Consider the following 27,423-nt stretch of genomic DNA (forward strand, 5'->3'; position numbering starts at 1 on the left):
ACGAAAACAAAGAGAATTTTTTCTGCGATCTTGAAATAATAATTAGATTTTTTTTTTTTTTTAGATTTTGAGAACTGATCGTTAAAGCAGGATATCACTTTTTTGAACCAAGGGTGAATTTGACCCCGTGTGACAGTTACGCGATTCTACTGAGGTGTGACCCACCACGGTCAAATTTCATCGAGCCCAATCAGAAAATCTATTCCTTAAATCGCGACGAGTGGTGATATTTTCTCACCATTGCCGGTGAGCCAGTCGCTTTTAATGAGATCAGCCCCCTTCTCAGCGATCATGATAACCGGAGCATTGGTATTGCCGCTAGTAATCGTCGGCATAATCGAAGCATCGATGACGCGAAGTCCTTTGACACCATGAACCCTAAGCGCAGGATCAACGACCGAATTGCGATCGCTCCTCGGTCCCATCTTAGCTGTTCCAACGGGGTGATAAATGGTCATGGAGATGTGTCTGATCTGGCACTCCCAGTAAGCATCAGACCCGAATCTTAGATGCTGACAGCCGGGGAGCTTTCGACGATAAACTCGAGAGCCGAACTGCCGGAAGACCTCCGCTTCGCTGACCTTCATCGCGATCTTGACGCCCTCGACGAGCACCGCGACGTCTTTTGGGTCCGAGAAGTAGTTCGCGTTGATGATGGGCTTGTGGAAAGGATTGGAACTTCGCAGTCGCACCGTCCCTCTGGACCGTGGTCGCAACAACAGCGGCATTATTGTCCAGGCATCCTTGTTAGCTATCGGCCTGTACACCGTGTCGTAGACTGTATCGGTCAGCCCGAAGATTCGCCTCACCTGCCACGATGAACAAAATTGCAATTAGTCGATCGCAACATGAAAATTTGGACTTTTGATGTGAATGTGATACTACTTATCGTCAATCTGACACTATCTGACGTTCAAGGTCTAAATTGACCACGAAAATTGTTCCGTAGTAGTCCGCACTGGCTACTTTTGGTCAATTTTAACAACGTCAATTTTTATACAGTGTAAAATACTAGCCAAATTTGTGATATGGCAGCTTTGACGGACAATATGCAAACTACAAATTCGTTACATGTGTAGTCTGTAACCAGGGCTAAATGGAACCAAAATTACATTTGGACTCATTGGAACATTTGTAGCGTTCTGGTTACATACCGAGGAAAATAGTGAGACTTGGGAGATTCAGCTTTCGAGTGCGCGTGCGCGAGCTTTTTTCGGATTCTTATGCAGACTGGCCCTTTTAAGCTTCAGCCGTGAATCGCGGCATGAGGGTTGTTTAGGTGCTGCGATTATTCGAGGTTAAGCAAATCTCAAGCAGTTGATGCAGTGATTCGGAAAGACTTGGCAGACTTTTATTATTAACTGACTGATGAGTGCTACGACTACTACAAGTTACCGTAACAACATAATTTCGATTCGCACCTTATCGCGGGGAAGCGCAGCATCTCAGGGTTTCAGATAAGTTGACTGCCCTGCAGACGCGAGGCAGTTATCGCTCAGTTAATAATCAAAGTTTGCCAAGTCTTTCCGAATCACTGCATCAACTGTTACACAGATTTGCTAACACCTATTTTGTTGGAAAAAGAATTCGGTATTATCGAAATATCACCGGAACTCCCCCCCCCCCCCCCCCCCCCCCTTAAACCGAAATTACAAATATAATTTGTACTTTATTTTACATAATTTGTAAACTACAAATGTAATTCGTACTTCATTCCGCCCTAATTACGTAGCATAATTGTACTTCGAACACAAAATACAATTGTAATTTGTAACTCGTTCCGTCCCGATCCATATCACAAATTGCACATGTGAAAAAAATGCAATTATTTATGAATCGCAATCAGGCAGCCTCCAGTTATTCTCACCTGCGCTCCGGCGTCCGAGTTTATCGAGGCTGGCGCCATGTGAAATTGGATGTCTGGCCAGGTCCCGGACTCGTTCGCAAACTTCGTGTTTACGAAGGCCAGGCCTTCCACTCCGCCCAAGGTCGTCATCGGCCCGGCGCCCTCCACGAGGTACCGCATCGTTAGTCCAATCGGGGAGAACCGATCCTGGACTATCGCCACCGGCTTGTCGACCAGGAAGGTCAGACCTCCCATCGCAACGTGGTCCTGGAGGTTGTCGCCCACCTTCAGGTCCATCAGCACCGGGACTCCGATGTGCCGAAGGTGTTCCTTGGGCCCGATTCCGGAGAGCATTAAAATCTGCGGAGAGTTTATGGCTCCGGCTGATAGGATTACTTCTTTCCTGGCCTTGACGATGTGGCGTTTACCGTCCCTCACGAATTCCACTCCTAGGGCTCTCAGGGTTAAAGGGTCTATCAGGATTTTTGTCACGTGTGAGTTCATCGCGGTATGAATGTTCCGTCGGAGCCTGATTGGCCTGAGGAAAGCCTTTGCAGTCGAGCACCTGGAGTCCGGTGGAGGGCAAAGTTGTAATTAGAAGAATAAAACACGAATTACGTTGTATCTTGTGATTAAGAACACATAAAATACAAACGACACGTTTCCCAATGATTATGAAACGTGTATGACATGTGGGTGGATTGTAATTCATGTTTGTATTTTGAAAAAAGTGAAAAAGGAAAGACAGGGACACATTGTATTTTGTAATTAGAAGGTCGAACAACTCAAATTGCTTTTGTAAGTTGTTGGTGAAGTTTGTGCGCCCTCGAAACTGTTTATTTTCGTCTGTAATACCGGGAAACGTTAGGGAATTTGATACGTCATTGACGTTAGACAACCAGAAATTGTAAGTCAGTGGTGGCCGATACCATCGGGTTCACGGTAAAATGAAAATATTGCCTCAAAATGCCTTCATTTGAGTACAGAAACACTTTTTCGACGAATTTGAGACGTTTTGGAGATGTTTCAGAGTAGGTGTTTTTTTTTCAAAATTCGCGTTTTTCTTACAATCTGGAATTAATTCTACAAAATAAAAAGCAGTAATCGATTTGTCAGAAAATTTTACCCCTGTTTCATATACTTGTCAATCATTAAATATGCAATGTATCTCGAAAAAAAATTGTAAAAACCGAGAACCAAGATCGTACACTACTGGGATTGTCACTTTGCAATCCGTCTTCTGGTGGAAAAAAATCAAACTAATGCAACTAGTCTGACAGGTTACCGTTGACCGTGTTTCTTTCACGTGTTGATAGTAGAACACGTAGGTACATCATTGATTACGTTTCGTTAATTTATGTGACACAAGTGATTTGAATCCCCAAGAATTATGATTTGCCGCCATTAAAGTTAAAAACTTGGGTTATCTGGTAATAAAATGGCGCCGACGACCAGGCCGTGACGTCATGAGAACATTTTCTAGTAACGTACAAAAAAAAAAAAATCAAAAGCGAAAAAAGGCTAACCTGGACCCGCGTCTTATGGTGCCCTGAGCAATCATGAAGCCAGTCTGAAGTTCGCCGTTAATGTCGCGGTTCTGGTAGCCAATCTCGACCCCGGCCTGAACAAAGGCGACGACAAGTGGCGTGCGCCACGGAGCTTCTTGAACGGTCAACAATCCCCCCGTTCCATGGTAGGGGCTCTTCGCCAGGTAGGGATTTCTGTTGTCCTCGGACTTCTTGAAGTAGTGCAGAGCCTGCTCGTAGCCCCATCCCGGATTGCCCAGCGCCTCCCAGTGCTCGTAATCCTTCCGATTTCCCCGCACGTAGAGCATATAGTTGAGGACGCTCGACCCTCCCAGCACTTTACCCCTCGGCCAGTTGCACCGCGCTCCCTTCATCGCCAGGCACGCCATCCCCGTCGGCTCCGTCTTGTACTGCCAGTCCAGCTTCGTCAGCTGCAGGTACGCCGATAAGGATGGAACGTCCGTTATCTCGTTCTCGTCCGGCCCCGCTTCCAGAAGCAGCACCTTCCATTCCGGCACTTCGGACAATCGGCTCGCCACTACAGCGCCGGCTGAACCGCCGCCGACGACGACGAAGTCGTACTCAGATTCTACCGGGTATCGGTCGATCGGCCGGCTCTCAGGGTCCACCAGGTCGTACTGGAAGTAAGTCAGTCCTGCCAGCAGAAGCGGGAGCAGCCAGAAACTTGTTCCGACCGCACCCTTCAACGCCGACGTGACCATAATCGCGTTCAGCACCATCTCTCGGTGTTTTCGAAAACTATTTTATTACCGAGGACTTGTTTTTGGTTGAGCAATTTTTTTTTTTTTTATCCCGCTACAACGAACCGTCAACTTTTCAAGTCCGGTGGACGCTGTCGAACCTCTTCGAGTCCCCTGCAGCCGATCGGTACGCAATTCATCATATCACGGCACTCTCAGTTTTTTACCCTTTGCCTGAAGCCCGTTTTCTTCTGTCTGGAAAATTTAGAGAGAAGAGATTTTTTAACCCTTTCTGGAACACATTTTTTAACTCGAGATTTTGGCCTGAATTTTTTTTACCCACGGGTTTTTGGGGTCGCTGATCTGACGAATCTGTAGGTTTTGCATTCGAAAGCTGAGCTATTGATGAAGTAAAATTGCTTTGATCGCATATTCGTGTGTAACTGACGAATTCGCACTGGAAAAGTATTGAAATTTAAAAATGATTCAAGTTTGAAAAGTTTCGTGGTGCAAATATTCATTCCATCCTCGGTTTTTTGTTCCAAACTTTTGCCAATTCGGTACAGTTATTTTACCGTATCTCTAGAGTTTGGTACTGGAGAATTTCAAAAAATTAATGGAAATTTTAGAAAAGCTATGCAAAACAATTGCAAGACGTTGTGGAACAATTTTTACGCCGACATTCGTTGAAAATTCGAGAGAAAGTCGTGGACTAAGACCATTTGTTTAAACAAAAATGGTAATTAAAATTGAATAATCTCAATACAGATCGCTGGTCAAAGATTTAATTTTCCAACCAGAATTTCATCCGATATACCGAAATGATCTGAGGGTGACTGAATTACGACCAAATCAACCCAGTGAAAATTCCTTCTTTTATTTCTGTTCACTGTCCATAAAACAGTTAAAAATTTGACGACAAACAAATTTAAGTATCAACAAAGAAATAGAATTTACCGCCTAATACGAAGCCTGTCTCGTATCTTAATCTGCAGAGATAAAAAAATTGATAAGAAGTCAATTGAATTTAACCTTCCGGTTGATTTACACTTGAACGTTACCAGGCGAAACGCGCAATTGCATATCAGTATCACGATACCAGTAATTCAGCGACTCGCTGTGGACGTGTAATACGCAAATGCGTATAAATTAGCATGGGAGTGGTGAAAGTTCGAGACATAAGACGTTACTGACGTATAATCTGTATCGTTCATTATCGCATTTTAGTGACTTGCTTGCTTGCTGCTGCTCAAATTTCTCTCCAACTAAAGCTAACTAATGGATGTAAAATTGAATAATATTAATCCAATATAGAAAAGAAAAGAAATTTACGAAAAAACAAACCTCGATTCATAAATATCGATCCATCATGCGATACATGTATAAATTAATATCCAACAACACAGTTTGTTTCCGAAGAAATACAACTCAGAATTCAAATTCTGAATTGAAATTCAGAAAATTGATTATACATATCTACATAGTTAAAATTTTTTTTTTTATCAATTTGTACAAATGTTTAGGCTTTGCTGTTCCCAATTTTGTCACTGTAATTAATTTGTCATTATTTAATCTCGTTTGTTGCGTAAAGTATAAAATTGCTCTTGCCGTGTGAATAATAATGTGGAAAACGTGCCGGACGGAAGAAAAGGAAATGAAAGACGTTAACGAGGGAGGCAGGCTTTCTTCTCTTGGAGAGATATAATTGCAAGGCGTGTATATATAATCAGACGTGGGAATAAAAACAACGAATACTATAATAAACAAGGGATTGTCTCTTGATATTTGCGATCTTTAATCGCATTGGAATTGTTGAAAATTTAATAGAGTCGTTGATTCGATTCTTTTTCACGGTGATTAGTTCAATATAGGAATATTCAGTCGACTATTGACCGGTGAATTCGTGAAAAATAGTTTCAACACCAAGAGTAACCATTCGTGAAATCGTTGGGACAGTCGACTATGAAATACAGTGAAATGCTTTTGAAATGGTATGAAATACTGTCAAATACTACGAAATGCGTGTGCAATTCTTGTATAACGGTATGAATTAGTCATGAAATACTATGAAATGCTTGTCAAATGATATGTAATGTGAGAAGTTGAAGAATTTTTGCAACAAACAGTGCACAAGTAGTACGATGCTATTCCGCTTACGGAATAAAGTCGAGGTTTACTGTAAGTACCGCAATCTGCCGCTTGAGGCGCGGTTGATCGCCGTTATTCAATTGTTTCTCGATGAGGTTATGTTGATTCCGAGATTAATTCTTATTTTCACACCCAAATCACGAAATTTACACCAGCGCAGTGATCAAGGCTTGATCAAATTAGTAAATTGTGAAAATGGAAGACCCTGGAGGGATTCCAAGAGAAATAAATGCCTCGCCAGGAAACTACGTCGTGGAAAAGGTCAAGAATAATTCCTTCTGGTCAAATGTCGCGCAAGAACTTGGAATGGTGGATGTACCGTCGTATTTGAAGCACTTATGTGCGTTTTTGGGATTAGACTCAGCGACTGCAACGAAGCATTTCGATGAAATATCGTTCAGAGAAATAGAAGAATTAGCCAGAACTGATATACGGGATTTTCTGTCGAATTCTGAGTTTGATAAACAATTTTACACCGTTCATTTCACGAATCAACCGAATTTGAGCATTCTACTCGGAGACAAACACGTACTGACATGAAACATGTAACACGAAACTGCATTAACAAGGCTTCAGTCTTATGAACGGAAGAGGAAGATTCAGAAGAATTTACCGTGAAATTAATGAGAAAAATTGCAGGCCGAGTGATACTTTCGTTTTTTCTGATCAAGACGATGTATCACTCGCTAGTTAATCTTTCTGGTTTAAAAGATGTTTTATCACCACTGATTGTGGGCAATAGATTTCAACACATTTTTCCTGGTGACTTAGAGGCGTGTGATATTAAGTGAATATGGAAGTCAGATCAGTCAGTCAGTCGCTTCAAGAAAGCCAGTCCAAAGTCGCCAAATGCCAGTCATTCCAAACTTATCTACAAAGATCGACGTTAATCTATGAGAACATACGATAATTAACAACAAAATTCTATGCCGAAACAGCGAAAGTGTCAGAATTTCTCTATTTAATCGTAAAATCAAATTGGTATTCGGGTGTGGCAATTGTTTGCACCAGGGGAGTACGGATTTTGAACCGATAAAAATTTACCATACATTTTTTTCCAAATCCTTTTGTATCCACGAATTGTAAAATATCTGTATATTTCAGACTCTAGTCAATATTTCATTGAAATGTTGATAAAAATTTCACTCTGCAAATGCATGGTAATGCAAAGGTGGTTTGAGCACTCGCAAAATGGCAAAAGTAAGGTCGCTCCTTGGAGTGTGAGAGTACAGGCGGAAGTCTTTCTCCCTGCAGCACTTTGCCGATTCAGATTGCGAATCGGCAGCCACACATTATTTATCTCTCGCACACATATGTGGCTGGATAGAAGTGGATGTCGCAGTGTTGGCTAAGGTTAGGATAGAACGGCTCGTCTTATTTTCGCTCGGATTCAGACCGCGGTATGGAAACGCGGTGATCTCATAACGAACGGCGAAAGGAGAAAGTCTTTCGGAGTGTTATAGGCACGCTTCGTCGTTTGTTTGTCTTTTTTTTTCTTTTTCTTTTTTCTTTTTCCGCCTCCCTTTTCTACTTCTCTTTCGGTTACGAAAGTCAAGCTTTTCGAAATATTACCGATGTAAATTTTTCGACAAGCTTGACAAAAATTGGATCATTCGCTGCGCTCGTAATTTGGGAGATTTTGTCCATATATTGTAAATGTTGGTTATTTCTTTTCTTATTGCACATGACATAATATCTGTATTGAATTAGAAAATTCAATACATTTTGGTTTTTTTTTTTTTTTTATTAATATCACAGTTATTGTCGTTTTTATATTCGTATTGTTTGTGTTACCTTATTTCTGGGGTTTTTTCGACATTTTTGTTGTTATTATTAAAGAGATTTCAGAGATATTTGTAATCGATCCTTACGGTTGCGCAGCATCGTTTTGGAGTTTTCTATAAATTAGTATTCAGAAATTTTTTTCATTGAATAATCCTTATGGACTTTCAAACCGAATATGTTGTACTCGTTATAAAAGAGTGTCCGAAACGTCTACAAAAATATAAGAGAAATTACGTAAATCAACCTACCGCAAAACCAGTTAGAAGTCAGAAGAAGACGGCCTTTGCGGTTGGATAATAATCATATTCCATCTTTTGCAAACTTTCTTCCTGTTCTTGCATGGCGGTAAAAAATGTTTGTATTATCTTATGTATTTTGCAATCACATATACATATACAATACATATACATGCATTCTAACCGCGGAATATCGTCTCATAGTTTTTAAACAAATTCTATCTTTTATGTGTATATTCATGTTGCAACAATTCAACATTTTCAAGAACAATTCTAAAATAAGACCCCGTGTTACGAACCTAAACAACCAATTTTCTCCATCTAATCAGCTCGATGACCTGATCCAAAACCGAGCACACATTCCGAAATACTCTTGAACTAAGTTACGGGCGATATTGTAACTGGTCAATTATATATTACAAATCACATTTCCAATAGAAATTTTTCACAACTAGCACTTAGAAATAAAGAATATATCAATTGCAATATAGGTTTGCAATCAGGATCAAACAAATTACGATTTAAATTTTTATTTTGTAATTGGAATTATACATAATAAAAAATGTAATTTATTTTTATATTTGATTGAAACAAAAATGTAATTCTGGTGAAATACAAATCACGTTTGTAATTTTATGTAACTAGTAATGTAAATGTGATTACTATTTTATTTTGCCTTGATTGCAAAACATTTGATATTACATTTGTAATCTTTATTTGGATTTTGAAATAAGAAAAGTGTTTACATTTTGTCATTACTTGTACGAAATACAAATTAAATTTGTAATTTTATGTAACTAGTAATGTAAATTTAATTTCAAATTTATTTTGCCATGATTGCAAAATACGTAAATTACATTTGTAATTTTTATGTATCTTGAAATCGTATTTCGATTTTGAAATAAGAAGAGTGTTTACATTTTGTCATTACTTGTATAAAATACAAATTATGTACATTTGTATTTTTTGTAATTGGAGGTACGTAAAATTACAAATGTATTTTTATCGGTAATTACGGTGAAACGAAATGAAAGTATAATTTACGCGAGGTACAAATTACATTAGTAATCTTATGTAACTTGTAATGTAAATTTAATTTCGTTTTTACTTCACCCTAATTACAAAATATGTAAATTACATTTGTGTTTTTTCACAAGGTTAGATGAAATGAAATACTAATAACATTTGTATCACATTTCGCTCTAATTACGAAATGAAAATAAAACATCGGCACGTCCAATTACAAAATACTCTTTCGAAATTGTTAATTTATTTAGTCCTCATTTTGAATCGTACGCGAAGACGACGAAACGTACAATTTGTCGTCAAGTACAATTCATTGAAAAATTGTAACGAGGCGGTCATCGATTTCAATGAAAACTCGCACATTCTTCTTACGCGATAGATTTTTCGGTCAAACGGCTTCGGCAAAAAAACAAAGCCGGAAATGCACCGCGCAACCGGAAAGCGGAAGCTGGCCTATTTTGTACCGCATCGGGCTGTAAAATGAGCCGGTGAGAGGCGCGGGTTGGTTGAAAAAGGTCTTGGCTCACTTTCAGCCGGTGCAGCCTAGCGCGCATTCCACGACGGTCAACGGCCACTTCCAACTTTTTTATAATCACCATTGACCGCGATTAATGGACGTCAATTTATTCACGGTTAGGGACACAGCCTCTTCATTGAAACAGCGATCAACGATCCGCCACAGATAGTCGAGGAAATAAAGCAATGGACTGTCGATTTTTTGAGCAGTAAGACGGATTTTAATGCGGTTTTTTGCATTCGCTTCGTAAGAGCGCCTACAAACTTTGTGAACTAAATTGATTAATTAATTTTTTGAAAATGCATTATGGCATTAATAATATGCATTTTGCAAGTGCACTTCCAAGAGACACTAAATAAAAAATTTGCTACTCGGGGGTTTTTGGGGTCGCTGAACACGAATATCGCCACGGCAACCGTCTCCGAGGTACCTGGTGCCCAGGGTGGACAGTATCAACGTCTTCTCCTAGAGTTTTGGCGAAAATTGTGATCGAATTTGTGATTGAATTAAGAACAATATACCTTAATTGAGGTAAAAATGATAATACTCAAGATAATTCCAGAAAAAGACGTTGAAACGTTCACCCTGGGCACCACGTACCTCGGAGACGGTTGCCGTATCGATATTCGTATTCAGTGACCCCAAAAACCCCCGAGCAACGAGTTTCGACAAATTCGATCACAATTTTCGCCAAAACTCTAGGAGAAGACGTTGATACTGTCCACCCTGGGCACCAGGTACCTCGGAGACGGTTGCCGTGGCGATATTCGTGTTCAGCGACCCCAAAAACCCCCGAGTAGCAAATTTTTTATTTAGTGTCTCGTGGAAGTGCACTTGCAAAATGCATATTATTAATGCCATAATGCATTTTCAAAAAATTAATTAGTCAATTTAATTCACAAAGTTTGTAGGCGCTCTTACGAATCGAATGCAAAAAACCGCATTAAAATCCGTCTTACTGCTCAAAAAATCGACAGTTGGGCCGTTTTTAGTGCTTTATTTCCTCGACTAAGAATAAACCGGGGAAATCGGTAGACTCGATTAACGCTCGCTCTGATTAATCACAGCGTCCGCAGATTTATGATACAACCATTAAGCTTAGCTTTTCACATTACAGATTAAACGCGCCGTTAATTTTTCTCCGCTTGCATTCTATTCAAGTAGTTGATCGTAAATAAATAAAATAATTCGTTTTTGTTCTTCTTGAAGAGAGAGAGAGAGAGATTGATTGAATATGCTTTATTTCTCACACGGAGGTTACATTTTTACATTTCTTACATTCTATGCTTTATTAATCCATGCTTTACCCATCACTCTTTACATATTCTTTTAGCTGCAGTCTCTTAAACATATCGATATTCCTCACTTCCTTTATTGCTTGTGGTAATTTGTTGTAATAGTCGAAGCATGTGTAGGTTATACTTTTTTTTCCAGTGCTGTATATGTATGTTTCCTCGTTGTCGTGTGTTATAATCACGAGTTTCTCCTACTAGCCTCATTTGCTCTCGTAAATGGTTGGGCATTAGACCCATTTTTATTTTACGTACAAACAAACAAACGTTACATTTCATTCTCTGTCGTATATCGAGGAAACACGGCTCGTCGAGCATATCCCTCACTATTGTATGCCCGTCACATCTCAGCAATATTTGCACTATGTCCATCCAATATTTATTTATGTTTAGCATTGACGTATTACAATATTCAAAACGAGGTGCGACGATTGTTTTGTATATGATGACTACAGTTGGGACCGAGACATATTTATCGAACCCATGCGTGAAATTCACCTTTTTTCCTACTTTTTTGACAATGAACATTGCCATCTTGTCAAATCTCAAGTGTTTGTCAATTACTACATCTAGATATTTTATATCTTGCACCTCCTCTATCTTCGTTCCTTTTATTTTTATATCACAACGATCATTCGCATGCGTCTTCCTCGGGTCATGAATTACCGTAAACTTCGTTTCATTCGTGTTCAGTCTCAGGTGTCAGTAGAGATATGACTTGTTTACATATGACACACATCGAATTTTCGAGTAGTTGATAGTCTGCTTGAAACGAAAAATATTTACGTTTCTTGAAAAAAAAAATGATAAAACAGTAAAATGATAAAAGAGCGATGCCAGAATGAATGCGAGCCTCGAACAATGTTATTCAATGATTCATGGCTAAATACTAGACATAATCCGCAATATTGGAAAAAAAGTCGATAAGAATTCAGTTTTTGGGAAAAAATCGAAAGCACGTATTCTGTATTCTTGCATGCTCTTCGCAGTGCTGTTGGATTCATTGAGCTCTGATGAACATCTTGTTTCTAATGTAAAAAATGAACTTTGTACATACGAGTCAACCCCTAAAATAAAGAGTTCTTGAGAATATTCGAAGTGTGTTTTTCATCACTTTTGACAAGGTATTTATTACCATCATTATTAGCTATCAAAATCCCATCCTTGTATGCAAAACAGAAAAATCATCTTGGGAGGTGGTCAACTTTGGAGGGGTGTTTCACCCCTTTAAAATGAGTTTTGGCCAATAAAAAAAAATACGTATGTCATCGATTTTGACCCTCTATAACATACCAGAGTTTCATCGAAATCGGAGGGGGACACCTGAAAACGTTTCCTTGTCAGTGAATTCTTGTTTAACCAATTATTTACATTCTTTAACTCAACGTTTAATTTTCTTTCCACTCCACACGCATCATCGTCACTCGCATATATTACCGTATCATCGGAAAACATTTTACATTCACAGTATTGCGGTTCTTTCGCAACATCATTAACGTATAGTAAAAATAGCAGCGGACCAAGCACAGAGCCCTGGGGGACACCGTGTCTGTTTCCTGCTTTAACGACTTGCAATCACCATATTTCACTTGTTGCATTCGATTAGTTAAATACGACCACAACCGTTTAAGCACAGCTCCTGTCATTCCATATTGTTCGATGTTTTTCAGAGTACACGGAAAAAAAAATTCTGTTCGGCGAGCTGTATTCTACAGCTCCAGTAACTATACGCACTCTACGGTCTATCTTGTAGTTACAGCAACTATATATTAGTCAGCTCTGATAGCTGCAAGTTGTTCAGCTCTCACAGCTGAATGGTTTTGCTCTAAGAGCTGTAAGTTGCGCTGTGCTCTGGTGCGTTGACATATTTCATAACCTTCAAATTTCATGAGTATGATTTAAATACAGTTGATGGATAATTGTTTAAATAGTCCATTCAAATATGTAAATGACACTGAATAAATAATGATAATGATGATGAAAAATAATACTAATAGCAATATAATTGTACTATTTAATAATAAGCGCTGTGAGCGGAGCCGAAAAATTCTGGTCTAGCTCTTCGAACGAAGCTGTTTAGCTGAGAGAGCTGAACAACGTACAGCTGTGACAGCTGACTAACAGTCAGTTATACGAACCATGCAGTGCTCTTCCAATAACAGAACGTTTAGTTCGACGAACTGTTTACAAGTAACTATCTAATATTTAGTTCCACGAGCTGAATTTTTTTTTCCGTGTAACATGTTTCGTTCGACTGTTTCGAAACCTCGTTTAAAATCTAAAAGGACGACACCGATCACTTTATTTTCATCTATACTTCTTTTCCATGTTATTATTACATTTTCCAGTCCCGTTTCGCAAGTGTAACCTTCCCGGAATCCTGACTGTTCATCTCTAAGAATTTTATCACTTTCAATATATTTAACAATTAGATTTTTTACTGCAACTTCCGTTCATTTCTCATACATAGGTAACATATTTATCGGCCGGTGTTCCTCGGCCTTTATCTTGCTTCTCACCTTTGGTCTCGGTACTATTGTTCATGTTCTCCATGGTCCCGGGAAGACTTCTTCTTGCATTGATTTATTCATGAGTACCAACATTCTTTGTCCTACACTTTCCCACGCAATCTTTAGCATTTCCCTGTGCTGATCCCATCTTCCGTTCCTGCATTGCTTTTTAGCCTATTTAAAATTTTATCAATTTATTCTTTTCTTACCTCGTTAAAATTTTCAAAATTATCAAAATTTAACAAATTGACAACTGCTTCATATTTTCTCTCCCCTGGTTATCGTCTTGATCATTATCTGGTATTTCTTCTACACTTTCCAAGAAAAATGTATTCAAGTTATCGGCTATGTCATGTTTATTTTTGCACACATGTCCCCCAAACTGTATACCTTTTAATTTGTCGTCATTATTTCTATCTCCTATCATCGATTTCAAAGTTTTTCCAAATTCTTTTCGAGTCGGTTTTTACGGCATCAATAGTTTCTTCGTGATGTTTTCCTTTACTTTGTCTTGTTTCGGAAACAACTATTTCACGCATTGTTTTATGCGGATTCCAGTTTACCTTTAAATTACTGATTGTTGCTTGTTTGTACGCTTAGTCTCTGCACTTATTTGCTTCCCTAACCGCATCAGTAATCCAGGGTTTGTTTCGCCATTTCCTTGGAACTCTCTTTTTTATTTTCGGTGCCACTGCGTTCAGTGATTCCGTTACACCTGTCACCACGTGTATTGCCAATTCGTTTACAGTACTATTACTATCACAATTATATCCAATATAATTTTTTATCATTCGATTAAACCGGTATTCGTCAAAATTTGAGTAGTCACGTCTATAAAGTTCCGTTAGTCCATTATCATTATTTTCATTCTCAAGGAGATCCACTTTTATAATCCGGTGGTCAGTAATCTTCGGAGTCCAAAGTATTTCGTTAGCAATATCAAAATTTCAAAAAAAACCAGATCTATCAGCGTTTTCGAACTTTCCGTAATTCTATCGTGTCCGCTTACATATTGCTTCGGTCCGATACATTTCAATGTCCCGTGTCGATCGTTTTGAATATTCGTTTACCGAGGTCAATGTTAAAATTCCCAACAATTAAAATATGTCCTTTGTCTATCAATTCATCGCATTCTCCAGTTATTTCGTCTGTAAATTTTCCTACGCTCTGGCTTGGCGATCGGTATACATTACAGATTATCGTGTCGCGATACTTGCCCATTAACCGAACTGAACTTATCCACGTTCTTTCTTCGATACTTTGTTTTCCGATATTACTTTACATCGTAGGTCCTTATCGATACAAGTCAATGAACCACCTGTTCTGCTATTGGCAGTATCACGTCTGACAACTTCGTAGCTATCCATCTTTATTTCCGCAACGTTTATCTCTTCCGTAACATGGATCTCGGTTAAAGACACTGCTTTAGCCTTCAAGTTCGTAACATTACCCTCTATTTCGTCTTTGTCATGCAGGAAACCCTGAGCATTCAAAACCAGTATAAATGGTCCAGAATCATACCTTTTACATTTACTTTTATTTACCGCTCTTATATACACCTCACAATTAATATTTGTTGCCTCGTGGTCACAGGCTAAATTTTTCTGTTAATTTCTCACAGTTTATGCAGATTTTTAACATCCCGTTTCTCTGATTTCATAGAAAATAGGAAGTTATTGTAGTCACCCCGAAAATGTGACATTGAATTCTCGCTAGATATCCACGTTTCGAGGTCCGGAGAATCACCTCCAATCATTTTCAAATGAACGTCCGTGTGTGTGTGTGTGTGTGTGTATGTATGTACGTGCGTGATAAATTTTTTGTCCGACGATATCTCGAGAACGAGTAGTTAGATTTTGATGAACTTGGTCTTAATCGACGAACCTCTTTCATACTCAGACCTGATTAGATTTTGGCTGTGATTGGTTTGGTAATTTTTGAATAATTTAAAAAACGAAATTTACAAAGATAAAATAAAAACGGTGTTATCTTCGGATAACGGATGAACGGATTTGGATGAAAATTGGTATCCGAAGGTGTTTGGGGTCGCTGATCACATATCCGAAGTCACGTTTACGAAATAAAGATTTCACGTAGTAAATGTGCTCGAAAAAAAATTAAAACACTCGGGAGTTTGATGAAAATACGAGAACCGACGATTCTCCAAAGATAAAATGTATGACTAGGAAAAAGGTGTGAATATTTTGCGATATCCTGTTTTGTTTAAATTCGTTGTAAGTACTCTACAGTCGCATTTAAGTTTTTGGTTTATAGTTTCGAGCACAAATAATGTGAAGTTCGCTTGTTTCTTTTCATATATAATCTCAATGATCGTGTCACCCTTTATTGTCTCTGTCTCCCTTCGAATCACGTCTGCGGTTGCGTTTTGAACATCATCTTTTCGGCTTTGTACTGTTTTTCCATGTTTTTCATCCTTCTTTCACCCCGTCTATACTATCGATTTTTGCCATTTTGCTTCCTTGCATTTTGTCACTCGGCGTTGTTTCTCCTTTGCTTCCTCGTAAATTCTCACCCGTTTTTGTTATTTCAAACGTTGTTATAATTTCTCTAATCTTAACCGTGCATGGCACTAACTGATGATATTTATGGTATACACAGATGAGCACGCACTGCCTCGAATGCAAACAAATGTAAGCAAATCGAAAGATCTTGGTCAGCTGATGTGGATAGAGTATGACATTTCGGTGCTTATGTCACACTTACGACACGCAAACATCCATTAACCGTTTTCCGTTTACCACGGTACAACAATCGTTCTATTTATGTTTTTAAACATCAATATTCCGATCAGTCGAAGATACCACTTTTGCGCATTCACTGAACTATACACGGAAAAAAAAATTCTGTTCGGCGAGCTGTATTCTACAGCTCCAGTAACTATACGCACTCTACGGTCTATCTTGTAGTTACAGCAACTATATATTAGTCAGCTCTGATAGCTGCAAGTTGTTCAGCTCTCACAGCTGAATGGTTTTGCTCTAAGAGCTGTAAGTTGCGCTGTGCTCTGGTGCGTTGACATATTTCATAACCTTCAAATTTCATGAGTATGATTTAAATACAGTTGATAGATAATTGTTTAAATAGTCCATTCAAATATGTAAATGACACTGAATAAATAATGATAATAATGATGAAAAATAATACTAATAGCAATATAATTGTACTATTTAATAATAAGCGCTGTGAGCGGAGCCGAAAAATTCTGGTCTAGCTCTTCGAACGAAGCTGTTTAGCTGAGAGAGCTGAACAACGTACAGCTATGACAGCTGACTAACAGTCAGTTATACGAACCATGCAGTGCTCTTCCAATAACAGAACGTTTAGTTCGACGAACTGTTTACAAGTAACTATCTAATATTTAGTTCCACGAGCTGAATTTTTTTTTCCGTGTAGCACTAAATTTTCCGACATTTCTTTCATCAGACAATTACGAGATAAATACTGAGCGATATATCACACGTCTAATTGCTTCTACTCGTGTCTGTAGAAGATAATAAATAAATTAAAACATAAATTAAAACTGATCGTCAGCTGTTAAATAGGTTCCAAGTTTTTAGCGATATACGGAAGTGCGAAGAAATGTTAATTTCCAATTTACGATTCAGAAGTAGAATCGGGGGATTCTACCAATCTACCATAATTTGGATCATCGTGAGAATTGATTTCATGACGATGCTTCAACGGGGGGGGGGGGTAAGATTTGCACTTTCGAAAAATCGAATTTTTTTTCCAAGACGTTCTGGGGCAAGCTCTGTCACCGGTTTGTTTTTCAATATTTTCGCATGAAAAAATTACAGAATATTGTCAAAAGTATACTTAATAATGTACAAAAGGTTTGACTGAATTTGCTCAATCCGTATTTTAAAAAAAAATTCACAAAAAAAGTGTTTTTTTAATTTTTTACGCTGAACCCCCCCCCCCTTAAAGGGAATTAAATTTTATCAGCACTTTTATTAGATTACTCTATCCAATAAAATACTAATCAATCAAATGAAAACACTAACGATAGTAATAAATTAACGATTGAAATGGTGAAACTCGAGTCGATTAACGATAAGCTGAATTTTATGGAATAAATTTCACAACTCAATGTAAGAAAGAAAGTATATTAAAAACTGTCTAGAAGTGCAGCATTTGTTCAATAACAGTTTGATTATAATCGTTTTTTTTTTTTTGTGATCTTGCGTTATAAAGGTTTTGTTATGAAATTCGAATCAATGGGGAAAAAATCGTATTAGGTGATTTATAAAAAATTTTAATTCGTCAGAACAATGACCGAAAATTTATTGAAATTGGAACAGAAACAATAAAAATAAACAGCATTGTGCGCATGCTCTGAAATACTGGATAATCCGATTTATTTTGTTTACATTCGTGGGCGAAGGAATTTTTCTGTACTAAAATACATCATTTCCATTTCACTCAAATCGATTTATTTCATTTTGTCCGTAGTATTCATTTGCCGCTTTACTATCACAAAAAATTATTCAATTGTATTATATTATCAATCATTATAACAATCAAAATCGAATCCAGCATCAATTAAAAGCTGCGTACGATATTTGGATCGAAAAGTTACTCGGTTTTTATACGGTATATATTAGACTGGGCCAAAAAAATTGACCATTTTTTTTTTTTGAAAAATATATTGAGAATATCATTCAGTATGGCAAAAAAAAAATTTCATAAAATTTTAAGCCCTTAATATTAACTTTAAGAGGTCTATCATCGCTATTTCTGATTTTTAGTAATAATTTGATGTTTTACGTCAGGACTGTCGAAATATTGAAGTGAAAAAATTTATGTTCACTTATCCCTTTATAAAATTAAATTCCCTACAAAAAAGGTCTGATTATAGATTTTTGTCAGACAAGCCGTTTCCGAGTAATTAAGCTTAATAAATTGAAATTTCAAGTTTTTCTTCAATTTTAATTGAGAATAACTTTTGAAAAATTAAATTGAGGCAAAAATATTAAGAGATCTTTTTTGTAGAACATTAAATTTCCTTTAAGAATTTGTCATGATCTTTTTTATACATTCATTGATTCGTTAGTCACGAAATTCCAAATTAAAAAAGTCAAATCGAGAAATTATATCAATTTATTAAGCTTAATTACTCGGAAACGGCTTGTTTGACAAAAATCTATAATCAGACCTTTTTTGTAGGGAATTTAATTTTATAAAGGGATAAGTGAACATAAATTTTTTCACTTCAATATTTCGACAGTTCTGACGTAAAACATCAAATTATTACTAAAAATCAAAAATAGCGATGATGGACCTCTTAAAGTTAATATTAAGGGCTTAAAATTTCATGAAATTTTTTTTTTTGCCATACTGAATGATATTCTCAATATATTTTTCAAAAAAAAAAAAATTGTCAATTTTTTTGGCCCAGTCTAGTATATATAACATCTTATATTCGACTCGGAAGAAAAACTTGCCGTGAATTAATAAATTAAATATTTAATGCATTTATTTATTTACCCAACTATATTTTGTGTCGAAAAGAATTTTTCTACCGGTGCAATGAAAATCTTTCAACTGGGATTGGCGTACTTGGAACCCTGAAGACAAAAAATAGATTGCTTGTGGCTGTAATATTTTTGAAAAACATCCATTATAGTTGGAAGTAAAAGTAAATTTATTTCCACCGAGTCGTTGATTGAGGATCGTCTCGGAAATAGGAAAAAATTTAGGATACACGTTCATTTCTTTTCCATTGGCATTACACATCGTCGGTAAGTTAATCACATCTCAGTGGAAAGGTTCAAGAATGGATGAAACTTTTTGCCTTTGGCAAAATAAATTTTCATCACTCGAGCGGAAATTATTTTCGAATTGGCCGCGTTTATTCTACATTCTGGTTATGCAATCTATAAATGAAAAAAAATTCACGCAGCGCAATGTTGCCACAGTAGTTTTTTGGATTTTTCTGAACAGCATTTTTTCGAAATTTTACATCTTAATATAATCGCTTTTATCGAATTTAAACCGGTATTCTTAAAAATAATTCAACAGACTTTTATTACAAGTACAATAATCGTGAAAAATGAAACCAAGGATACGGATAAACGAAAACAAATAAACACAAGTCTGTTTATTGAGTGGATTTTATTAATTTTTTTCTAATTTATGTTCGCTTTCTCTGTTTCAGGTGAGGACAAATTTTGTCAATGCAAGGAAACTCATCATTCAAAGTTGCGGCTTTGCCTAATATTGTAAACGTACCGTCACACAGATTTCGATTTACTTCGACGACTAGTAAGTATAAATTGTGTAACGCTTTTTTTTTCACCTCACTTCGTATCTTCGATGGCATAAAACAATCGATCGAATATTCAGAAAAAATGTGTCATTTCCTTCGATGAAGTAATTTTTTTTTTTTTTTGCATTTTCTTTAAAAACTGCTATCGATGTATAAAAATGACTTGACCATCGCGTGGAGCCGAAAATTTGACATCGTATTATTTCCCCATATGCCAGAAACTAAGTCGGATTACGAAATCAAGCAACAAGGCATTATTTCATTGAAATTCCCCAGATGTCGTCGATAAGTGGAATTTCTTTTTCCTTAATTGGTTAATTCGACGCCGTTTCCGACAAATGAGAACATAATTCGACGTAGAATTTTACGCTCTACACGATGGTCAAGTAAATTTTCATCTATCTATAGCAGTTTTTCAGGAAAACTGACTTCAGTTTCTCAGGGTCGAAAATCGCTGTACACAAAAATGCAGCCATATCCCGAACATCTTATTTTTACCGGACTAGTTTGGTATATATTTGCATTCCCAAATGAGTCTATTGTTCAATATTCATTTCGAGTTCGATAAATTATGACCGAATATTCTAGGAATTGTTTTTTTAGTCAGGTGTTTCAATCGCGGAAAATAAATGAATAATCAAGTAAATATTCCAGCTGATTGAATATGAATGTAAGAAAGGAGAAAAAAAAAAAAAAGATTAAATCGCAGTAATTCATTTAGGTCGAAACTTTTACTTGTATAATAATTTGCAGCATGCCAACATTGAAATTGAATTCCAGAAGAAAGTTACAGTCGACAGCTAAGCGTATGGGTAAAGTTTTTTCGTTTTGTTTTTTTTTTTTCCCACCTTCCGGTCATATTTTTCAACCTACGTGAAGTTAGCCCCCCATTTTGAGAAATCGGAATTTTCGAAAATTGTTCCAGATTGTTCTAAGTTTGTTCTACATTGTTCCAAAACTTAATATTGATAACTCGTGTAACACATTTGAAAAATGCTAAAAACCGTTTTTTGACCGAGCCCCCCACTTTTGAAAAATCAAACTTTTTTTTGTTGTTCTGGTTTGTTCTAGTTGTTCTAAACGATGTTCCAAAACAGTGAAGTCGTAAGTTCAATAGCGGGCCCACCAAAAGGGAAGAAGAATTTTTGAGTAGTCCCCCACTTTTTGAGAATCCAACTTTTTTCGATTGTTCCAGGTTGTTCTTGTTGTACTGAACATTGTTCCAAAACGGTCGAGTCGTAAGTTCAATAGCGGGCCTACCAGAAGGGAAAAAGAATTTTTGACTAGCCCCCCACTTTTCGAGAATCCAACTTTTTTCGATTGTTCCAGGTTGTTCTCGTTGTACTGAACATTGTTCCAAAACGGTCCAGTCGTAAATTCAATAGCGGGCCCACCAAAAGGGAAAAAGAATTTTTGACTAGCCCCCACTTTTCGAGAATCCAACTATTTCGATTGTTCCAGGTTGTTCTGGTTGTACTGAACATTGTTCCAAAACGGTCAGGTCGTAAGTTCAATAGCGGGCCTACCAGAAGGGAAAAAGAATTTTTGACTAGCCCCCCACTTTTCGAGAATCCAACTTTTTTCGATTGTTCCAGGTTGTTCTCGTTGTACTGAACATTGTTCCAAAACGGTCCAGTCGTAAATTCAATAGCGGGCCCACCAAAAGGGAAAAAGAATTTTTGACTAGCCCCCACTTTTCGAGAATCCAACTATTTCGATTGTTCCAGGTTGTTCTGGTTGTACTGAACATTGTTCCAAAACGGTCAGGTCGTAAGTTCAATAGCGGGCCTACCAAAAGGCAAAAAGTATAAGATGACCTCAAGAAAACTACTCTCGTTTTTCATTAATATTTTGTCAAGTTGGTCACGCGAGGGAGATGACCTCAAGAAAACTACTCCCGTTTTTCATTGATATTTTGTCAAGTTGGTCACGCGAGGGAGATGACCTCAAGAAAACTACTCCCGTTTTTCATTGATATTTTGTCAAGTTGGTCACGCGAGGGAGATGACCTGATAAAAACTGCTCCCGTTTTTCCCTAATATTTTGCCAAGTTGGTCACGCGAGAGAGATGACCTCATGAAAAACTACTCCCGTTGTGAATTCCGTTCTCCACGCCTAGTCTGGCTCATGTAACTGAAGCTAGCAGCAAGTACCAACAGCCCAGAGGCTCTGGGATCGGGCCGTAACAGAGCTCAAGCACCCCGTCCAAATACATGATACATAATAATTTTTTTCTTTAAATCCACACCATGATTGAAATCGTAAAATCAATCACCTATGATTTAATAAGTATCGAATATAACGAAATCCGAAAACTCATGAAAAATCATGATGAAGTACGACCCACTACATTGTGCTTCTGGAACAATGTTCAGTACGACTAGAAAAACCTGAAACAATCGAAAAAAGTTGGATTCTCGAAAAGTGGGGGCTAGTCAAAAATTCTTTTTGCCTTTTGGTAGGCCCGCTATTGAACTTACGACTGGACCGTTTTGGAACAATGTTCAGTACAACGAGAACAACCTGGAACAATCGAAAAAAGTTGGATTCTCAAAAAGTGGGGGGCTACTCAAAAATTCTTTTTCCCTTTTGGTAAGCCCGCTATTGAACTTACGACTCGACCGTTTTGGAACAATGTTCAGTACAACGAGAACAACCTGGAACAATCGAAAAAAGTTAGATTCTCGAAAAGTGGGGGATAGTCAAAAATTCTTTTTCCCTTTTGGCAGGCCCGCTATTGAACTTACGACTCGACCGTTTTGGAACAATGTTCAGTACAACGAGAACAACCTGGAACAATCGAAAAAAGTTGGATTCTCAAAAAGTGGGGGGCTAGTCAAAAATTCTTTTTCCCTTTTGGTGGGCCCGCTATTGAACTTACGACTCGACCGTTTTGGAACAATGTTCAGTACAACGAGAACAACCTGGAACAATCGAAAAAAGTTGGATTCTCAAAAAGTGGGGGGCTACTCAAAAATTCTTTTTCCCTTTTGGTGGGCCCGCTATTGAACTTACGACTTCACTGTTTTGGAACATCGTTTAGAACAACTAGAACAAACCAGAACAACAAAAAAAAGTTTGATTTTTCAAAAGTGGGGGGCTCGGTCAAAAAACGGTTTTTAGCATTTTTCAAATGTGTTACACGAGTTATCAATATTAAGTTTTGGAACAATGTAGAACAAACTTAGAACAATCTGGAACAATTTTCGAAAATTCCGATTTCTCAAAATGGGGGGCTAACTTCACGTAGGTTATTTTTCAGGATCTTGAATTTTTCGAAAATTCCGAGTCGAACGCAAAATTCTTTGCGTTTTATATTCACTCGACGCTAAATCATCGAAACGAACAAAAAATAAAAGTGAAACAAAAAAAAAAAAACACAAGAAACGAATGAATTACAGGAATCAAAAATATTTGGCTCGAACCTTGAACACCGAAAAACGACCAAGTTCAATATCGAAACAGGTTATACTGGTCGTAAAAAAATTCAATCAACCGACACGACGCGATTCGAGCGTGAATTGGAAACAGAAACGCGAAACGAATCGAATGACAAGTCGGTCGCTGTTTTCATTTCTACCGCATATTATAGACAGACAATGTTTTCAATCCTTTCCGCCGGGTATTAAATTCGTCGATTTTAATTTCTTCTTTAATTTCTACTTTCACCATCGCAGATAAATCTCTCTCCCTCTCTCTCTCTCTATCTCTTTTTCTCTTTCAAGACAGTCGGTACAAACAATATATTAAAATAATCAGCTCTTCATCATACCGATCCAGATGCCAAAATCTTTTTTAATCAAAATAAATTCATCGTACCGAATGCGATGGAAATGTTGCGATCAAATTTTGGAATATCTTCAAGTATTGCGAAAATGATTTCAGTACCACGAATTCATCGTTCAAAGCTTCAGTTCTTAAAGTGAAAATGAAAATCTGAAAACCGTATTTTTTTTTTATTACTTTCACACGAAAATATATTTATAGTGATTGAAACGAAATAAAATTGTAATAAATTTATTCTTCACGTGATTTTAAATATACCAGCTTGAAGGTTTCTGTGACGAGTTTTTAATTTTTCGTTTATACCGTACCTGCATTGATTGATTTTCAAGAAATTCGTTAATAACCATCGGATATCCTTTTTTCATTATTGATTCGAGTGAATCTTAGAAATTTTCGGGATTCGATATTACATCCACGATTTCTTAGTTTCGAAAGTGAAAATATCGGTTCGTGTTGAAATTCAATTCGAACTTGAACCTGAAAACTCGAACTTGAAATTTGTATTTTTCGTGTGAATATGCATACAAATCAGAATCGAATTATTTTACACACTGTTACATTATTTCGAAAAAAAAAAAACAAAAAAACCGTTCCGACACTCTGCGGAATTCTTATTCTCAAACGTACACAATAATTTACGCTCTACCGATATTCATTCTCAGAGGAGCAAAAACGTCTAAAACCGTATTAAACCGAAAGAAACGGGCCAAAAAAAAAAAAAAAAACTAATTAAGTAAAATATAGTTCCAATTCATATCAACTTTACATAATCACGCCCAACTAACCCATCCAACGATTAACGTGATAAATTCTATTTTCGTTTCTGTTCTTCGCTCAGATGTGAATAATTACAGTCAATAAAACAAGACAGCGATTTTCGGCATTGCACAACGCTTCTGAAAAAGAGAGAAAACAATTTGGGGGAAAAAACGAAAAAAAAAAAACAAAAAAAAAAAAAAAAAAACAAGAATTTTAACTAATTCCGAGCTGTAAATTAATGCTAATATTACCGACCTCGCTGTTTATGTTTGCGAATGTGATAACAATTTCGGCTCGTATATAACGAGGCGTTAGAGCTGCAATCAAGCCGGTACGATAAATAGATTTATTAGCATTCTCGCGGTGACCCGGTTTGGGATTATATAAATGACAACACGAGGTTGGCGTGCGTCGATTGCTCATCCATGTTCGAACTGACTATTGCGCCGGCTGCGAGAGCGGGACTTTCGTTTTCTTAGTTACAATATCGGCTTGCGCAATCCGTTTGAACGTTGTTTATTGCACGGGATTTAATTGTACCGAAATTGTCGAGAAATCGGTTCGCGAAAGAAATTTTTAGACCACTTTCGGTCAACGATTTTCAAAAAAAAAAAAAAAGAACAACCAAAAAAAAATTCGCTACAATCTCGAGGACATTTTCAACAAATTTTCACGTCATTCAAGGACATTGATAGTAGAATATTTTCAGGATCCAAAAAAAAAATTCAAGGATATTTTTCAGGACTTTCGAAGGCCATGCAAAATTCAAGGACATTTTTTTTTTGTCAGTTAGAAATTTTGTTTCGAATATTCTACCCCAAACAATTGTTACGTTTATTTTTCCGTTTATTCACTCAGAAACGGTAAAAATTCTACTAAGCATTGTTTTTAGACGCAGAAAATCACACGATCGCAGTTCTTTTTTTTTATTTTTCGTTACAATTACGAATGGCCGATGTTGGCCATTGTTTAAAGAAAATAAGCTGGACATACTTTTCTTTATAATTTTATTTTTTTGCAGAGGATTTCATCTCGTCGTGTCGAAGTGGTGAAAAATTTTTATGTCAAAACGATGCTCGCTCATATCGATGCGAAACCCTGAGAACCAAAAAATTTCAACAGAAAGAAAAAACTGTACCGTGTGTCAAATTTAAAAAATTAACTACAGCTCGTTGTTTGTCTTTTTTTTCTTTTCTTTTCTTTTCTTTTTTTTTTTTGTCAACTTTCTGTTAAAACTTGTCCGAACTGAGGCTGTTTATTGATTTTGTTCCGTATAGTCACTTTGAACTCACCTGTTCATTTCAGATCCTGAAAAACCTCTCGCTCGGATTCGGTGATCAAGCTTCTTTCTGTTTGTAAAATTTCTCCAATCTGAATTTTCGAAAACAAACAGAAAGGGAAATTTGAATTAGAAAATAACAGTCCGGTCAAACTCTCTACCGACTAATAAACAAAGAAACAACAATCCTCAGATCATATAATACGACACATGACTGCCTGCAGCGGACAACTAACGTCATTATAATGCCCGTCTACCGGAGAAATTTCGTTACGTAATCCACGCGCGATAAAAGAAAAAAACGTACGTTGCTATATTGCTGTAAGAATTTATTCTGAGGGAAGTAAAAAACACTGCTCGGAAAATTGGCAATCGAATTGAAAATCGATGATAATTGTAATAATGGCAATAGATAACAGTAATCGGAATAAATATTGGTTATGGAGGTTGATTGGCCAAAAGTAAATATCTATTTATCAAATTGTTACGTTCGTAATATACGGATAGATATTCTCTTTAAAAAATAACGCAGCAGAAAATACCGAAATTATAGACAAAAGCTCAGATATCGATGTTTCGTTTAAAATTGTTTGAAAATAGTCAAAAGTCTGTCAGATTCGTTCGATTTCACTCTACGATAGCTCGTTTTATTCAGAAGACTGTTTTGCTACAACGTCACTGAAAGAGATATTCAATTTTGTTTTCAGTAGTTAATTTAATCATGCCATTTCTCGATCGTAAGAAATTTTCGTGCAACGTTGTAGAATTAAATATTCAACGATTCCATCTTGATGGGGAAAAAAAAAAAAATACCACACTTCTTTAACCGGGTTTGTAGAAAACAGCCTGTTGAATAAAATAAACCGATCGTTGAGTGAGATTGAACGAATCTATTAGATTTTCGATCATATCGACAAACATTTTTATTCGATGTGTGAAACGAAGCGTTCAAAATACAAGCTCTTGTTAATAATCCGATCACTTTATATTCTCAGATTTTCAGAAAGATCGTAGCAGCTTACGAATATGACAATTTGACAAATACCCAATAATCACAACAGTCTCGTAATAGAATTGATAAAAAGTATCGATATCCATCCGAACCAACTTCTTTAAAAACTGTGATAAAAAATAATTACAAAATTACTAGTCTTCTTTGCACGTGTGACTCCGTAGCACTGTTCAATCACTTGTATGTATAAAAAATTTGAGACATTTGCCGCACTGGTTTTCAAATCAATCAAGACCGTTTGTTTTTCGCTGCTTTTTCATCAATCACTGAACATTACTGTCTTCACGGTGAAGCAAAATCGACGGAAAAAATGAATAATGATAAGAAACTAAGAAAAAAGAAAGAAAAAAAAACCGACTATAATAACAAAACAAACCAAAAACACTAGAATCACGTGATCGTCGAGCCGCAGATTCATAGACCAGGCAAAGGAGTTCGGAACTGTTCAACTCTTGGAGCGACACTGTCTCGCCTTGGGTTTACAGTCAGCCCGAGAAGCACTCGATGTTGGTTTGCTTCGATAGTGAAAGTGTTTCTCCTCCGGATTACGATGAGTTCACCTGTGCACGTTTACCTTGTCGTCGTTCTCAGCTGCACCTTCACACTTCATCCATGCCGGTGAACATCGTCTTCTACCTATTTGAATATCTTTGGACGAGCGGCTATCGCCTACTTCTCAACTTCTCAACGATTAGGCACGATGATGTGGTA

At 37.0% G+C, this 27,423-nt stretch overlaps 2 protein-coding genes across 3 annotated transcripts in view; one reads left to right on the forward strand and one right to left on the reverse strand.

Moving 5' to 3' along the window:
- Positions 1 to 27,423, forward strand: part of LOC124299284 (flotillin-2) — a 510,013-nt gene that overhangs the window by 107,461 nt on the left and 375,129 nt on the right. The window lies entirely within an intron of this gene.
- LOC124299262 (glucose dehydrogenase [FAD, quinone]-like) lies at positions 24 to 27,156 on the reverse strand. Of its 2 annotated transcripts, none has more exons than XM_046752342.1 (5): positions 26,840 to 27,156; positions 25,714 to 25,792; positions 3,373 to 4,328; positions 1,868 to 2,411; positions 24 to 809 (listed from the first exon to the last, which is right to left on the reverse strand). In XM_046752342.1, exons 3-5 carry the CDS (start codon positions 4,110 to 4,112, stop codon positions 207 to 209), a joined length of 1,887 nt encoding a protein of 628 aa, XP_046608298.1. In that variant the 5' UTR covers positions 4,113 to 4,328; positions 25,714 to 25,792; positions 26,840 to 27,156; the 3' UTR covers positions 24 to 206. The 2 variants fall into 2 exon arrangements, with proteins under 2 accessions (XP_046608298.1, XP_046608299.1); XM_046752343.1 differs by having other exon boundaries at positions 27,089 to 27,146.

This window comes from Neodiprion virginianus, chromosome 2, assembly GCF_021901495.1.
Source record: "Neodiprion virginianus isolate iyNeoVirg1 chromosome 2, iyNeoVirg1.1, whole genome shotgun sequence".
Lineage (NCBI taxonomy): Eukaryota > Metazoa > Arthropoda > Insecta > Hymenoptera > Diprionidae > Neodiprion > Neodiprion virginianus.

Bases quoted from the DNA above. Each gene is read 5' to 3' on its own strand.
- LOC124299262 (XM_046752342.1), bottom strand. From the start codon at position 4,112: ATGGTGCTGAACGCGATTATGGTCACGTCGGCGTTGAAGGGTGCGGTC. The intron at 2,412-3,372 runs GTTAGCCTTTTT...ACCGGACTCCAG, and splicing joins ACCATAAGACGCGGGTCCAG to GTGCTCGACTGCAAAGGCTT. The intron at 810-1,867 runs GTGAGAATAACT...TCATCGTGGCAG, and splicing joins ACTCGGACGCCGGAGCGCAG to GTGAGGCGAATCTTCGGGCT.